Source organism: Onychostruthus taczanowskii, unplaced genomic scaffold (assembly GCF_017590055.1).
Source record: "Onychostruthus taczanowskii isolate IOZ18803 unplaced genomic scaffold, ASM1759005v1 scaffold23, whole genome shotgun sequence".
Classification (NCBI taxonomy): domain Eukaryota; kingdom Metazoa; phylum Chordata; class Aves; order Passeriformes; family Passeridae; genus Onychostruthus; species Onychostruthus taczanowskii.
The window spans coordinates 3189553-3206581 of NW_024499573.1; the positions used below are offsets into that span (position 1 = coordinate 3189553).

The 17029-nt window shown below is 35.1% G+C and overlaps 1 protein-coding gene across 3 annotated transcripts in view; it reads right to left on the reverse strand.

The window, feature by feature from the left end:
* Positions 1-17029, reverse strand: part of ORC5 (origin recognition complex subunit 5) — a 61691-nt gene that overhangs the window by 31853 nt on the left and 12809 nt on the right. For all 3 annotated transcript variants that reach the window (XM_041405521.1, XM_041405523.1, XM_041405520.1), the window contains 7 exons: positions 16868-16998; positions 15141-15189; positions 14484-14574; positions 12076-12128; positions 9857-9969; positions 6430-6477; positions 4121-4231 (listed from right to left, as the gene is read on the reverse strand). In XM_041405521.1, coding sequence (XP_041261455.1) covers positions 4121-4231; positions 6430-6477; positions 9857-9969; positions 12076-12128; positions 14484-14574; positions 15141-15189; positions 16868-16998 — 596 coding nt within the window. The remainder of the gene's footprint in view (positions 1-4120; positions 4232-6429; positions 6478-9856; positions 9970-12075; positions 12129-14483; positions 14575-15140; positions 15190-16867; positions 16999-17029) is intronic.

Here is a 17029-nt window from a genome sequence, read left to right on the forward strand (position 1 = left end):
CTTGCAATTGAAATTTTACCACAGCTGTCAATTTACAAATAAAGGGCAGTTTAAATATTAAATTATCATCTGAAAAAGAAAATCATAAAGCATGCTTCCAACACAACAGGGACAAAGAAATTTTGCAGGTAAATTGCCTCATACTGTTCCAGTTTACGTAAAGAATATTAGATATTCCCTATTCTTTTCATGTAAGGCAGACAGGAAAGCAAGAAAAAAGAAAACAAATCTCTCCAAATTCTTACATTCCAAGAAAGGACACTTTTTTTTCCTCTCTTAATTACAGAAAACTACATTCCTTTGGTTCCCTCCAGCTGGAACTATGTTATGTACATCAGTGGTTTGTGTGTTTCTCATAGGCCCATATCATACTGGCACTTAACACACTACTCAATTTAGTGAGTATGCACACTACTGCATTTATTTTAACTTCAGATGAGAAGTTCTTACTCTTTGGACAACAGTTTGCAATGCTATTTATCTTTACAACAGATTGAACATATACTCTTAAGAAAATTCAAATGGTTTTCTTAGATCCAGCAAAGAGATAAGAAATGTCCAATAAATGAAATACAGACTATGTGTAAGACACCTGATGTGCTTCCATATACTCATAAACACCCTTCCTAGAAATCTCTGATTGCAAATGCACTATAGTCAGAAGTAAATCCTAACCATACAACTATCTGAAAATATTTGCCAAATATAAAGAGTAACATTAAAACCAAACCTGGGATGACCTAATTTTAGTGCATTAGAGCAAAAATGTAAACAGAACTGAAGTTACTGATTAGTTACCTATTTGGTAATTTTCAGCTATTATATACTCTGAGAAGTTATCCTAGATGTTTTTCCAAATATTCAGGGATGTACTACCAGAAATAAAAGCAAAATATGCACAAGTATGCAAGATAAAGGGCTTTGTTCCATTTTGCCTTAGATAGCATCTAGCTCAAAACTACAAGTAGACTTAATCAGTTCTCTTTATGAAAAGCTATTTCACAAGAAAGCAAAAGCAAGATAAAATGTCTAGAAAATGAAAAATGGCCAGGAGAACTGAATTGACCTGAAGAAGCAATTACTGAATTATTTTGGTAGAGGAAAAAACACTAGTTAATTTTGGCTTGTAATCCATAACAACAATATCTACTTCCTCATTGACTGTGATATGAACAGCCCTTATCCTTTACAATGTAAAATGACCTCATTTAAATTAAATTGGTGCTGATAATTCTTGCCCAATGTTTTGTGCATAAATACATTTGTGTCCTATACTAAGGCACGTTTTTATGAAGAGATTCTGCTGTATTTCTGACTATTTTCTGTGGGAAGCCTAAAATGAAATACTACTCTTATACAAAGCAGGACTGAAAAGACTCCCAGAACCTTTGAAGAATGCACTTTCAGGAAGCTTTACAAAGTTTCTTTGTATCCCTCCATTCTGCTGTAATTGCCCTTGGACATAATGAATATTTCCTACTCTGCACAGTGGATCCATATGGTGACACAAATAATAATCCTGGTTGCTCCTGCTGTACCAAGTAAGGAAACTCTAAGACTTCTCTGTTGTTGTAGGATGCAGAACATCTCAAATGAATAGAAACAATTCACATACGTACTGAAACGAAGATGCTATAATTAAAACCTCCAAACCTTCCATTAACTTTGTCTCAAAAAGTCCTCACTGGATGTGTGAAAAGTTTGATTAAAAGGAGCACAAACCCAAGAAAAATTTCAACTTTTAAGGGAGCAACTAAAAAAATTGTAATTTGCAGAAGTGGAAATTTGCTTCCCCCACCCCGCTGTGCTATTCTCTTGTACTAGTTAGTGAGGAAGACCAAAAATGAATGGGCCCAATTCCATCTCCTATAACCTGCTTACAGCAAGAAGTTACAGCAGAAGTTGTTTAGTTTTGTATTGGTTGTAAAAATCACACTGGTAAAACAAACATGCCAACTCTTCAAACTCTTTCTTGGTTTGAAAAAAGGTATGAGACCATTTTAAAGAGTATGATATTTAAAGGCAAAAGATTAAGATTCCAACTTTAAGTTGAAAATCTATTTAGAAAAACTAAACATTTTGAATAAAACCTACCATTAAGAGGAAAATGAAATTTTTTCTGTGCTTATTAGCACAGAAGTTTCACTTTTGAAAAGCTAATAACTAAAATTTTCATGTGAATGGAAACTATACAGAAAAACAAGAAGCAATAAGAGATAGCACAAAATCAGCAAGTGACAGATCTTAAAGCAGCTGCTAGTCCTTCTTGAATCTTGACTGTGGTTGTTGATCAACTTTAAAGCTAAGGCATGCTATTTTCTGATAGTACATGGGGAGAATTAATATGCATTTGGTTCATGTACAGCCTTTGAGTTTACAAATTAAAGAGCACATAAAATTAATCATGAATCAGTTAAGAAGTCAAATATTTGACAAACATTTTAAACTTCTGTATAATTTTATTATTATTTCCATGCTGATCACACAAACAAAAAATTTAAGATTGTGCTAACAATAAAATGTATCAATACAGATAAGGATAAGCCAGCTCCTAAATATTTACTTTGAAAAATGTATTTACAGAACAACCAATGACAAATCACTGAAATGCAAATTGCTTTAAACCATTCAAGAAAAAAGCAATTAAATATTATGCCTAGTTTAAACACCTTTTCAAACCTATTTTAAATTCTGTTGAATTTTTTATTACTTTGCAGGGGACACTTTAATATTTTTAATTAAAATTTAATATAAAAATTGCTTTATAACTAAAAATACTCTTAAATAATTTATAAAATTGAATTTTTGTATAAACATATTTAATTCCAAGTTCTTTATCCTAAACCGGTTAAGATTATACACAATTTTTTTATATCTGTATAGCTTAATCTCCAGATATTCAGAAAATAAAAAATTACAACTATTCTTTGATAACACTGCCACCTAGTGCAAACTCTAAATCAGAACAAAGCATTTCCTTGCTCATTCTGTAATTTAGCCTAAGGTGGAACTATAATATGTACAAATTGTGGCTTTAGTACTACTTAACTGTACATTGGACTAATGACATCTGGAATGCCTATTAAATATGCTGCTACACTAATTTTGAAAATATACTGTAAAATACTGTTATATAATACATTCACATCACATTGGACTAATGACATCTGTTCTCTTACCTGGAATGCCTATTAAATATGCAGCTACACTAATTTTGAAAATATACTGTAAAATACTGTTATATAATACATTCACATCTAGCGTATACCAAAATGCTTTTGATAGCCAAAAGTAAGGGAATACAAAGCTAACATCCTAAAAAACAAACTAGTATGCTCCTAGAACTTTACATGAATGCAGACAATAAACTGAAATATTACTTGGTTAAATTTGATAGCTAAAAAGGAAAGGTAGAAAATATTTCAGTAAGTAAGTTACGACTGGAAAGAAGGAAGAAATTGAGAATTTCTAAGGTGGAAATGATATCCAAGAATCAAACTGATAGTAGAAAATCATCTTTACTTATACAGAATTGGTCAATACACACTTGACAAACCCAGAGGTCTTGAGAAAACACTGGATTTACTGAATTCCACTCACTTCTATAGCTATGCTGCCATCTAGTGAAACGGGATACTCACTCTTTTCTGCAAGGCTTCTATTTTGTCCAAATGGAAAACAGCAGGTGCATGTACCACAGCAAATACTGCCCACCTGTAAGTACCTTATTCCCTCTGCTGCTTCTTCACCACATTTTTGTAGCAATGTGTGCTACAATGTGACTAATTTTGGTCATGGGACAATCAACATTTTTACATCTAACGTGAAATGCAAAAAGGCTTATGGACTTCAGTGAGAAACCAAGGAACTGATCAGTACAGACCACAGTCCAGGATCAGGGAAAAGTTATCTATTAGCAGATTTCAGACAGTCAGACAGATAAAAGTACTGGATTCACAGCTAGTAATACAGATAAATATTACTCTGACCTTTGATTTAAATTACTTGTTGTGGTTGTTTTTTCATTTCATTTAATTAGAATTCTGACTTACAAAAAACATTTAAAACTTGGTGAATTCCAGACACTAAAAAGCAAATAAAAATGTAAGTACACACTCACCTGGGAAAATATATTTGCAGTTGGAGCAACTCTGTTGTCCACAATACTATATAATATTGCTAACAATCTGTCCAGAGGAAATGGCTTTGGCCCAAGTAGGTGATTGCTGGTCTGCAACAAACAACACTTTTTAATCCACTTCTTAATTCCCTGGAGTATTACATGATGTTATTCTTATTGTTTTGGCCTCTAGGGAGGCTCTATGATTCACAGTAGTCTTTCATACAGCCTACTTACACCTTATGGAAAACACTGAATATGTGTTTATTGATCAAGATATAGAAAGAAAGATCTATTTAACATGGCAAGTGTTCAAACTGAACAATAAACAGGAACATTTCTTAGCTGTAACAGAGGATCTCAGGCCAAATAACCTGTCAGTAGATTTATACATTTACTTGTGCTGTCTAATGACCTTGCCCCATTTAAGGAATAAAGAGGAAAGGCTATGTTTTATGGCATCCAAAGAACCACAGAATGGCTTGTGTTGGTAGGGAGCTTAAAGATTTCTTCTAAAGAAGGAGGACAAAACTGGACAGAGTATTCCAGAGGCAAGGCAAAGAGTGCTGAGTAACACTCACAGTGCACATACCTCCCACAGGTTCAGCTGGTTGAGACAAAGAGCTCAGATGGCTGAGCCCAAGGTCAGCTTCTTGGCTGCTAAGACCTGCTGTGCAATGAGCTACCAGCCCAGCTACAGGCACCTGTGTTATCAGAACACAGATTTGCTCAACCTCACAACTACAGAGCTCTTCTGCATCGTGCACACCTCACACCTCAGCTGACACTGATGACCATTTTAGGCATTATGGATTATTGTATGTAGTAACCTTGCATTCACTTGAATTCAAAGCAATACAAAGTCCTGATTGTTCAATGCTAAGCGTTTTCAAAATAACCAATTCTGCAAAAAGGAGATGTACAGGCAGAACTGGGCAGTATTCCAACTCAGGCAGTATAGTTAGGAGTACAGAGATTTACGACTCACACTTCCAAAAGTTCTTGCAAGGAAAATACTTGTTTTATTTTAAGTTTGCATTTAATTCTCTCCGCTTTGACATCCAGCTGCCTTTTTTGTAGTGTACATTGATTTATTCTTACTAGCAGAGCAGCTAAGATTAAATAGGATTTTCAAGGGAAAGTTTGTTTCAAAATGCTTCTGGGAAAGAACATCTCAAATATACCACCAGCACCTCTGTCACATTAGCCATCAGTAAAACACAACCACTCATTTCTTCAGCAAAATCAAAAGTATTTCCAATTCATGTTTTAACTTTTCAAATCCAGGAGGTGTCCCCAAAGCTACCTCTTGGCTAACAAAGCAAGCAGTGTGAAAAATCATGGAAACATATAGCCAAAAATAGATTCACCAAGAAGATCTCTCACTTGTCACTGGAAAAGCATCGTTCCAGGCCAACCATGCAAAGAAACCAAACAAATTCTGCTTTTATCAGCAACAGGGCAATTAATAGAATGGTAAGTCAGTTTCTTCTCATTCACAAGATTCATTTTTACTAGTAAAAAACCCCCGCAGCCTCTGGACTGACACAATTAAGAGTCACAAAATAGATTTTTAATCTTGCTATTCCTGAACTTTTAAGGAAGGATTAATTTCATCTAATGTCAGCTTCCTGCCAAGCAGGTACAGACAGCCAAACCAAATACAGCCAGTAGAAATCTAATCAATACAAGTTGTGGTGCAACTCATCTGCCTGAACACAGAGCCAAATCACAGCCTACACTCCAATGACTGCATCGACTGACTCTGTGTGGGCTATGAACTGCTTTAGATGCAGGCACCCACTAAGGTGAGGTGAACCTGATCTGTAGATCAGCCTTTAGACAAGCTTCTCTGGGCAAAGGTATATTGACACAAACTGTCACAGCCACTGAAGAAAATGAGTCTATTTATAACACTACATCTGCAATTGTTTATCCCTGTATTTCAATTTCTCTCATTATAGAAATATTTGTATAAAAATTCTTTAAAGAATATAAAATTATTTTTGAGAGAAATGCTGATACTTGGCAACTCCACTTACAATGTCCTTTAGCTTTATTAAACACACTTTGCTGTACACAAAAATATGGCTTTAGGAGAAAATTTTATATTATAGTTTTAATGAAATGAAAATGTCTGTATCTCGCAGAAATTTGTGGCAAACAAAACAAGTACAACAAAAATTGTTATTTCTGTAGTTCTGATGTTCTTACAATAATCAATGACACAAAATGAAATACAAACTCACAAGTACAGTGGAAAGAAAATACTTGCTGCCAAGCTCAGCTTAGAAGGATAAAATACATACCTTCTCATGCTTCTTCATGAAGTTGGTCTTTCTAATTTTCCCATGATGCTGCAAACAACAAACAAGAGCAAAGGTAATTAAAACAGTCAATAAAGCATGTATACACTACAAATGGCAGTGGCAGTATGTTACTCTAGGTCTACTTCTTTACTACACTTCCAGTATTTGCCTTTGATGCCACCACCAATCATTCTTACTATAAGCCCTAAAATTACACTTGCCTAGCTTCTTGCTCCGCCTTGTCCCAAGTGGTGCAAAAGCCAAAACACAACATGCTAATATTTTTTGGTGACATGCATACATTTTGGTTTTTAATCTACTCAGGAACTGATGAGGTAGTCAAAATTAGTTTGTAATATGACTTCATGCTACCATCCTCCTCGTATCATCAATCATCTAATAAAAAAAGACAGATGATGAATATCATAATTTTTAAAATGTATCCATGTATAAAATCCACCAGAATTTTCACCTTTTATTGATCCTGTTTTAGAATTTGGATGGTACAAATGTTGGCAGAATGACAACCAGGAATTTAATCAACACAACACGAAGGTAGTTCAAGGTTCTTGAGCTAAATGACAAAAGGAAGGAATATGGGAGAGTGAAGGGGTAGGGGTGGGTGTTGAAGAAAAGCAGCACATTTTTAAAATTGTCTTAAAAAAGGAAGAACTGTTGAAAGAAAATAGCCAAGTGCTCTTGGATCTCAACTAAAAATGTGAGGGCAAGACAAGGGCAGAAGTACAGTAAACAATGTTACAAATGAATGGATTTAAAAAAAGAAACAAAAAATCCAATAGAGACATGAAGGATGAGGTGTAAGTGATGTAAAATGAGTAAAGGTGTAATAATTTTAAAACATAGTTAAGTGCTATTTCTCAAAATATCACCTGATGAGTTTTTCCTTCTTCCACAGCCCTGAGAAGTATGCCTTATTAACATACCTTATAAGCATGCTCAATGAATCATGGGAAAAAACCTCAAATAAAGGAATTATTTTTTCATTTAAATGTTTAAAATCTTGTACTTAGTATTTGTGGTCCCCAATACTCAGCCATGTCAAAAATCATCTTAGTAAATGTGGCTTTTCTTGACTGACTTCTGCAGTGCTAAATAGACAGGGCTTAGGTTCAATTCACATGATTTGTCTGATTAAAAAAGAACAGCTAATTCAGCTAATACATATCAAACACAATTAGAGAGAGAGAGCAAAGCAATCATTTTATCATGTCTGTGAAAAAATGACTGCAGTGATAACCACGACCTTTCAGAGGGGAAAGTGATCTAGTCTGAGGTTACACAGCATGCTTCAGATGGATTACAACAAACTGCATTCATGCATTTTACAAGTTATGCTGGGATCTCCATATGATATATATAGTATCTTATTTCTGTTCAAGTACAAAATCCCATGAAATTCAGAGCTCATTTTCCATTAGCTTTTAATGCTTTTTTCTATGAAGACTTCCTATATACACATTCCTGTATACATACATATATATAATTATTTCTTGTTTTACAGACTTCCAAACCAGCTTTGTATTTTCCTCTCCATCTACTGTCAAGCTCTTACATTTTCACATAACCAATAGCAGTTGTGCCAATTATCACTTCCCTGCTCTGGCAGACTGCTAGCATTCCAGGCTGCTCCAAACTGTGACTTTACTTTTAGCTGTAGTATAGCCTAGCATCTATAGAGTAGGGCAGATGAGCAACTCAGTGACCACCCTTTTGTTTGCATTCCTTTTGCTTCTTTTAGTCCTTAGTTAAATCACTCCAGAAGATACTTTTCTGTGATCTATTCTGAATCTCATTACAAACCTGATAAAAATCATATTCTATTTCCACTGTTCACATGACTCACAAAAACACTCAGCTTGAAATCTTCTCAAAAGTGTTGATTTTGTTGGGCTTTGAGATGGTTTCTGAAGTTCAATTTTAGACCTGATGAAGGGCTAACTGATACCACATGACACACAGGAAAAATGGTGACTTCTGCTTCATGAGTTCTTGGAAAAAAATACCTGATAGCACTGGTAGAAATACCTTCCTGACCCCTGCTTCAGAAATCTTAGAAATTCACATTTATTGCACAAAAGTTTAACACAGTTCATGGAAACTCATGCAGAGATACTACAAAGGAGAAAGGAAGAAACCTAAGTTGAAAATGTTGTCCAGTGAACACAAGGAAGATGTGGCACATTTTGATAACATGCTTTACAGACTTGACTCTTGCATGCTCTACCATTTCTGTGTAGAAACATTTCTTCATCAAAAAAATCTCTACCAAAGAAAATGCTCCAGCCAAGTGCAAAGAAGGCTTGCCTATAAAGAAAATTTGCCTATCTACACTTACTACAAGTAACCCTTCACTCAGGAAAGGATTAAATAGAAGGGTGAAACACCTATAGCTTTCAGTAAGATCATACAGAGTTTAAACTGAAAACATACTAACATTTCATCACTAGAAACTGCAGTAACTTCTCAAAATGTGTATCTACGATTTTTTTTTTGAACATGGAGTAATATTTTACAAATTTGTCTTGCCCCTATTTTCTTTAATTGCTTACACCAAATGCCATACATCAATACATACTGTAATAGTTGGTAAAATGCATAGAAACCCAACTGCCTGATCACTTTTCTGATACCTGTCTTGCCACCTACATTTTGTCAAATAACTCAAAATGAGGCAATGAGGCAGACCTGAGGAGCCTGAAGATCCTGAGTCAGGAAGAGACATACAACAACAACCAATGGCACCACAGCACTTGTCTGCACTATGACCACAACTTAGCTCACAGAAAAAAAAAGAAGGAAAAAACCCATCAATATGTACATGGCAAGAACTAACAGAAAATTATGTTTAGCCCAGGAGTCGGTAATAGCAATTAACACATTCATCCTAAAACATGCCTTACCACCATTCCAACACAACACATACCAGCTAACGTAACCACACCTCCTGCAAAAGCAACTGCTTGTATGTTTCTATTTCAAAAATTTAGAACTCCATAAAAAACCTAACAGTGCACCAAGTCATTTTACCTCATTAAAGGCCAAGGCAGTTTTGGTTTGTACCTTACCCTGGAAATTTAAGTGTGGGTTATAACTAAGGATGCTGTGGTCACTGCACTAAAATATTTTCAGAACAAAGCTGTATCAACTTAGAAAAGCAAAGCACAGTGCTCATGCTATAACAGCTTTATGCATAATTTGACATGAACAAGAATTTGGGTTTATTAGACATTTAAATCACTCAGTGATCATTACCAATCACAGTCTGTGATCAACAGAAAAGCTGCTCACCAAATCAAATGAAGTGCACACAGAAACAGAGCTCAAAACAAATAGTTGAAGAGTTTTAAATCATGAAATTCAGAATGCAGGAATCCAGTCAACAACACTAAGACATGAATTTTGTTACCTTAAGAAAGAATCTCTTATCTGTCCTAACAGGATTGTAGGAGGCAAGGTAAGCAGCTATTAGAAGAAATTTGGAGTAATAAGGAAGTTCCACATGGGTATGTGCAGAAAGTCCTATAAAATAAACAAACAGTTCATGAGTTAACCAAAACCCAGCCTGAACATCCAGGAATTTCAAATTAAACTTCCCTGCATTCATTTTTTTTTCCTTCTCTCCTGTTCTAGTGCCATAGCTAAATGAGTATCACTTTCTCAGCCCCATTATCACAGATGCAAACTCAGGGAAGGGCCAAGAAGCATGACACAAAGCTAAACAAAGCTAACATTCTGAAACCTTTTCAGACTCTCAGCAACGTACTTGAAGCAACAGGGATTCACAAATCTCCCAGAAAAAAGACATAAATAATTCCAGGCTACTTTCATTTAAGGGAATTTTCCTGACAAACAAGGCAGATTAAGGGTTATATTTAAATACAACAACAATTTTTTTCAAGATTCAACCTTTAGACTCCTCTAGACCACCAAACAGCTTGTCCAGGAACAAGGCTGGCATGGTGAAGAAAGCAGCAGTGCTTCACTTCCGATAAATAGTTCATCTGTGATCAATGATTTTTAGCCACTGTTCTATTTCCTACAGAACACGTTTTAAAAATTTTAAACTTCAACCAGTTGACTCCGCCTCCTTGTATACATGTATACTTAATTAAGATTAAACACAGATATTAAAATCCACAAGAACTACAGTCTAGTGAATATCTGCTTCCCCTCTTTTTGAGGGGAACTCAAAGTACTTTTACTTTGTCATTTTTACCCTTACAGTCTCCTGCTCTTGTTTTACTTCCTATGCAAAGAACAGGATCATGAAACCACCACTTATCAGCTGGCTAACTACAGAAACCATTAAAGGGTCTCTCCTGTGCCCTCTTTGCTTATAGTTTTTACTTCAACAGTTTTTGTTCTGTGAAGCACCTGTACCCTTATGCTGCTTTAATCCACAAATATCAGCAAATAAAGATTAAATAATTAAACATGCTTAAAATTTATGATTCAGGGTCCACAGCATAGGGAAAAGCATCCTAGATGACTGCTAGTAATGATTTCCTCTCACATAAGCATAAAAGAACAGCAGTTTTAGTTTAATTTATAATTAAGGGATTCTCATCTATTGCATGCTATATAACATGCAACACCAAATAAACTCTTGCAGACAGACAATTTAGTTTAATACAAAAACATCTGGTTTTTCTCCATTCTTCTGGTCAGCCAGTATTGCAGCATACACTGAACTATTTGATGATTTACACCTTTATTGGAGTTAGAATCTTATTTACTAGAACAACTTCTTAAGCATATTACTATCAAAAGCTGTTTTAACATGTAATTAACATGTAGTTTTTTCCTACTACATACACTTATGAAAATGCATTTAAAATGAAGTCTCCCTTCATGGGGTTGTCAGGTGCAAAATATTTTATTATCATCCAGGAGAGAGTTTAATAAGGACACTTTGAATCAAACTCCTTTGGTAAAAAATGTTGAAAATTCACCAAGCATAAACCAAACATAGAAAACAGTCTGATGATTGCATTTATCTCAAGGAAATGTCGTGACAAATAATATAAAAAATGTTTCCTTATTACAGACTGATCAAAAGACTATGACCAACTGACATGACCAGGAAAATAATTCAGTATTCCTTCCTAAATTGTAAATGAAGGCTGACAAATATATTAAGATTCAACTTTCCAGCCTGTCTAAAGTATAAAACCAACAAAGCTCTACTTGTCACTTCTGACAGTTCTCTTTGCAAGAAAACTGAACCAGGACAGGTGTTTTGTTTAGGAATGTGCTAATTTCGGGCAATACACCAGGTACAACATTCTCTTCTCCCCACTTGGACAGCTCTGCCACTTGGCACACAGAGGTTTGACCATCAGGGTTCAGGCCATCCCTCACCCATTCTGACATAAGAAATACTGATGTGAAGAAGACTGCTTTTACCTGCAAAGAATATTAGGAAAGGTTACTCCCAATATATGTAATAAGGGAAAAATATTCCTTTGTAGAACACCTTCTCAAAAGACCTTAACTACTAACTGAATACTAACAGGCAGCTTTGTCTGTGTGGTTTCACTCACGTGCTCTCAGATGACAACGACCAAGTGGAACCAAAAAGCTCATTTCCCATTTAAGGCCCTACACAGTTACTGTGTTTGATACCTTTCAATTGCCCAGGCTCTCCACCATCATGCTGCAAACGCTCCCACTGTGAGCTGAAAGATAGACAATGCAAATACATAAAAATGTATTATTTGATAGCCTTTGAGAGAAAGCTACTTGCTTGGTATATTCTAATTTTATGACACTTGCTAGGATGCAGTTAGTGAGAGAATAATTAAAAATACACGGTCTTACTGTCTCACACATAAATTTTAATAATCTGCAGACCATGTATTTGATTAAAAAAAAGAAAAAAAATAATGTTAGATTAAGGCATAAAAGATCTAACTGTAAAATACCTATTTCCTCCCATCCAACTACTATGAGTAAGCAAACACCCAGAGTGTTCAAGTTTCAAGAATAATACAGAATTGCATAAAAAGTAAAAACACTGATAGTTTTGATATTTTTTTTAAGTAACAACTTTTTTTTTAACTAACATTTGCTTAATAACCGCTTATGTTTGTGAGAAGAATACTATAATTACTTCATAATGTAATTTTGAAGTCAATGGAAGTCATCAAGATCTAACATAACTTTTTTTTTAACTAACATCTGCTTAATAATCGCTTATGTTTGTGAGAAGAATACTACAATTACTTCATAATGTAATTTTGAAGTCAATGAAGTCATCAAGATGGATTATTCAGTCAGTGAAAAATGCCCCCAAGTAGTTTGGTGTTTTCCTAAACAATAGCAAAAAAATTCACTTAAAAACTTCCCTTAAGGAGTCACATTGCTAGAAATTTCATATTTGGATCATTATTTTTGTACACCACAAGGGGATTACAAAAAGATAGGCTTGTTGAAGGAACTATTTTGGCTTGTTTTTTAAAGTTCCTCATGAACAGAGTTTATCAGTCATAAGCCATAAAACTTATAAAAAATGTAATGGGAGTTCAAGTAATACTTAAAAGAGTTTATCAGTCATAAGCCTTATAAAAACTCATAAAACTTATAAAAAATGTAATGGGAGTTCAAGTAATACTTAAATTACAATGAATGGCAACCCATTGGTGAGTTAAGGTTTTATTCAATGCCTATCTTACAGACAGAAAAAAGGTTAATTTTCCTTTCAGCTGATAAAAAAAGTTCTGATAGCAAAGTTCTATCACTATAAATTACATAGCCAAGAAAAAACAGAGCAATCATAGTTCCGTGGCCAGAAAAACTGATATAGTGATTTTAATTCCTCAAGTTCTGGTACACAGAACTTGAGGACTGTTAGACAGAAAGCTGGAATTTCTAATAAAAATCAAGTCAAGCTCAAATTTATAATCAAAGAAAACTGTAGAGGGAAATTACTTATTTGGAAACAATTCACAAGCTAGTTTGTATCATAATCTTTTATTACAACCTAATTAGAGTAGGCAATTACACAATATAAAAAGTCAGGAAGATCCTGAGTAGACTGTGTAATGAAGATCAATATTGAATATAAATAAATATTTGAGCCAAACAGTAAAATGCTGCATGCTACAGTGAAGTCTAGCTTGAAAAAAAGCAAAATCAATTCTCTCTTTGAAGGAATGATCACATCTCTAGAACACTAGCAAAAGCTTCTACTGCACATTCAGGCTGTGACCAGAATACTCTATAGCCTCAGTGACATTGAAAGGAAAGAAATCAGTATGTTTTTACCAAGACAAACAAACCAAGCAATACTGAATGATCTCTCTTCACACAGTGTAACATCATCACTCATTTTAAAGATGGAGGGAACATTAAACCTAAGCCAATTATTACCACTGTGAATGAACACCACCATCCTTTTTTCTAGCAGTCTGGCAGCTTACAGACAAAATAAACAAGGAATCTAAAATAATACCAAGAACAATAGCCATTAATAAGAAACCACATTTTAATGCTATCAAAAATGGTAATTCCATGTAAGAAAAAATTTGGCCTTGGAAAAGTAAGTAAGGGATAAGAAAGCACAGTCAGCAAACAAACCTAGCTCACACAAAGCTAAGAAACACAGATCCTCAAAATCTGTCACGTCTCAAGAATTTTGAGGTTTGCACACATCCTTGGTACAGCAAGTATCTGGCGAGCTAACACACACAGCAGTGTGTTTTAAACTGTGTCTGTACATTCTGGTGATGGACTCCCATGCTTGGTAGTTTCATACATTACAGAAAATGCATCTAGTATCAGTGTAAAGGAGAACAAAACCTGCTGCCACTGCTTTACTTACTGAATCTATTATATGCTACAAATACCACTTTGTTTAAATCTCCTCCTGAGATATGCTATTTCTAACAGTGTATGGCAAGAAAGAAATGCGCATTAAAGAAAAAAGATTACATCTAGCAAAAAGGAAACGCTAGCCATGAAACACAGTGAGAGGAAGGTTGTTAACAACAGCAACCCCAACAAAGCAAACAAACCTATGCCCTCCAAATTACCTGGATATTTCCCGGAGATAAACAGTCTGCATTGCCTTCTTCAAATGAGGTTCAATATTTTTCCAGAGTTTGCGGGTGTCGCGTTCATTTGCTGCAGCAAGCCAGAATCAGCTCTGTTAAACATTTAACTCATACAACACTAAAACTCATCCCTAACACCTGAACAATCACAGGCATAACACAGTCGAACACCTTGACTCTGACATGCTGCTTTAGGATGATGCACCACCACCATCCACCCAGCAAGCACATGCTGCCACACAAGGCTGTTTCTCTGTGACTGTTCTGACGTTTCTCTCATCAGATCAACAAAACCCCTCCTCTTGGTTTCTTTCTTCTCTTAGCCTTGACAAAGAAATAACTTATCCCATTACTTTGTCAAAGTCCTCATAGTTGAGTGAGTAGAAAGATTTATAGGAAGCAGGAAAATTTTCAGGGTATTTCCATCTTTGTTTCCTAAAACACCATCAACCAAATACCACGTACTGCTTCTGCTGCAAGTGCTAATGACTGGGTGCAAGGGGAGCAGGCGCTGCTGTTGTGACCTGGGATACCACTGTGCCACCACACACAAGGATCAGGGCAAAGTCCTCACCAAAACCCACTGCACAGCACCTGCTCTCTCATACACCCCACAAATTAAAGACACAGCCTTACCTTCCCCTCTGACCACTGGCTCACAGTATTTAGCAAAATTGAGCGCCGCCTACAGAAAGCAAAAATGGAACATATTAAAGTACTAAATCTATCTGATCCAGCTACAGAGTATAACTAGCAGGGCAATTAATTCCTTTGCAAAGCCAACAAACCCTTTTGAGTCAATAATTATGCTACTTGCTTACAAACAGTATACTGTCACAAATGGCAACATTTCTGTACTATAAAATAAAAACCGAAGTAATCTATCACAGGTTGCATGGCTTTGAGCTCAGCAAGATCTGTTTATCATACTCTGAGATTGCATTTTTTTTAACTAACATAATAATTTATCATTATAAATGCAATAAAAATATTTTAATGAACTTTTCTTACTCCCTTCATTTTCAAATAAAACTTTCCATTCCAGAAGAAGTTCAGCACACTTAAACACAAGCAGAAATTATTTATTTTTTCAAAAGTTATTTATTTAAAAAACACGCTAGCATATTCCATATGCAAATGAACTCCTTTTGCCTAAAGTAAGATTAAAAGATTTTTGACAACACTATAATCTAGATTTTCTTGTAAATATTTCAATCAATATCACACAGAATTTTGTAAAATACCAATCCTCAGATTTCATTCTCTTTTTGTCCTACTGCACTTTCATAAATCCCTGTGCTAATATACAAAACTCAAAAGTGTAACTTCCATATATAAAGCTAACAAAATTCCAGAATGTATTATTAATAATCACACATAACAGCATACACATTTAGAGTCTGTATTAGACACTAAGGAGCTCAGAAGCCTGCATTCAGTCACATGTGTCACTATCTTCTATAGAAGAGACCTGTCAACCACAAAGAATTTAGGGTCCAATCACATAAGTATTTTCATAGTGTTGCACAAGCATACAGTGCATCTAAACCTAATGAAATTCTCATAAGCAGAGCCACTCAAATACATGTCGGCAAGAACTGTGACCCTGGTTTCTATTTCTGTCTCCAGCAATCTCATTTACATATAAAACCTGTATGTTAACAGATAAGTTCAGCTGAAATTTAGCAGCATGTTCCTGAGGGAAACACGGGCAGAACATTCAGATCATCTCTCGAGCACTGATTTCTTCACTGATCACATCACACTTGTAAAATTTCCTTTTACAGGTAAGTAAATAACAACTGGATTAAGATAATGTTTGTAATGGTTATTAAGCTTATACAAATGTCACCATCAAGTAATTTAATTGTGTTAAATTTACTATTACATTATGTGGTTAAAACGCCTTTTTCCAAATACTTTCCATTTATTACCATAAACTACACAACACTGGAAGCCCTTTACAGCCACAAAACAACTGCAACATTTGTTATGGATTTTAAAGGCAACTACAATTCAAGCTAACACATTCTCAGGAGGGCAAATTTACACTAAATATAAGAAAGACTTTTTTACTACCAAGGTGGTGAGACACTGAAACAGGCTGCCAGAGAAGCTGTGGATGCCCCATCCCCAGAAGTTTTGAAGGCCAGGCTGGATGAGGCTTTGATCAACCTGGTCTAGTAGAAGATATCCCTGCCCATGGCAGGGTAGTTGCAACTTGACCTTTAAGGTCCCTTCCAACCTAAACCATGCTATAATCTGTAATTTTCCCTTTGTCCATATTCAACAATAAATCTAGACTTTAATTTGGCAAAAGACATCCCAAAACAAAACAACAACTCTAAAGAAGCTCATCTCACCAGATGCCGAAGTTCTTTCAGGTCCCTACAGACCATGTAGAAGACACCAAGCAAAATATTGATATATGCAGCATAGAAATCTGCAGAATATTCTGGGGGATGATTCTGAGACAAGATCTTCTGCAGATGTCCTGTTTAAACAAAAATAAATTTTGCTATTTT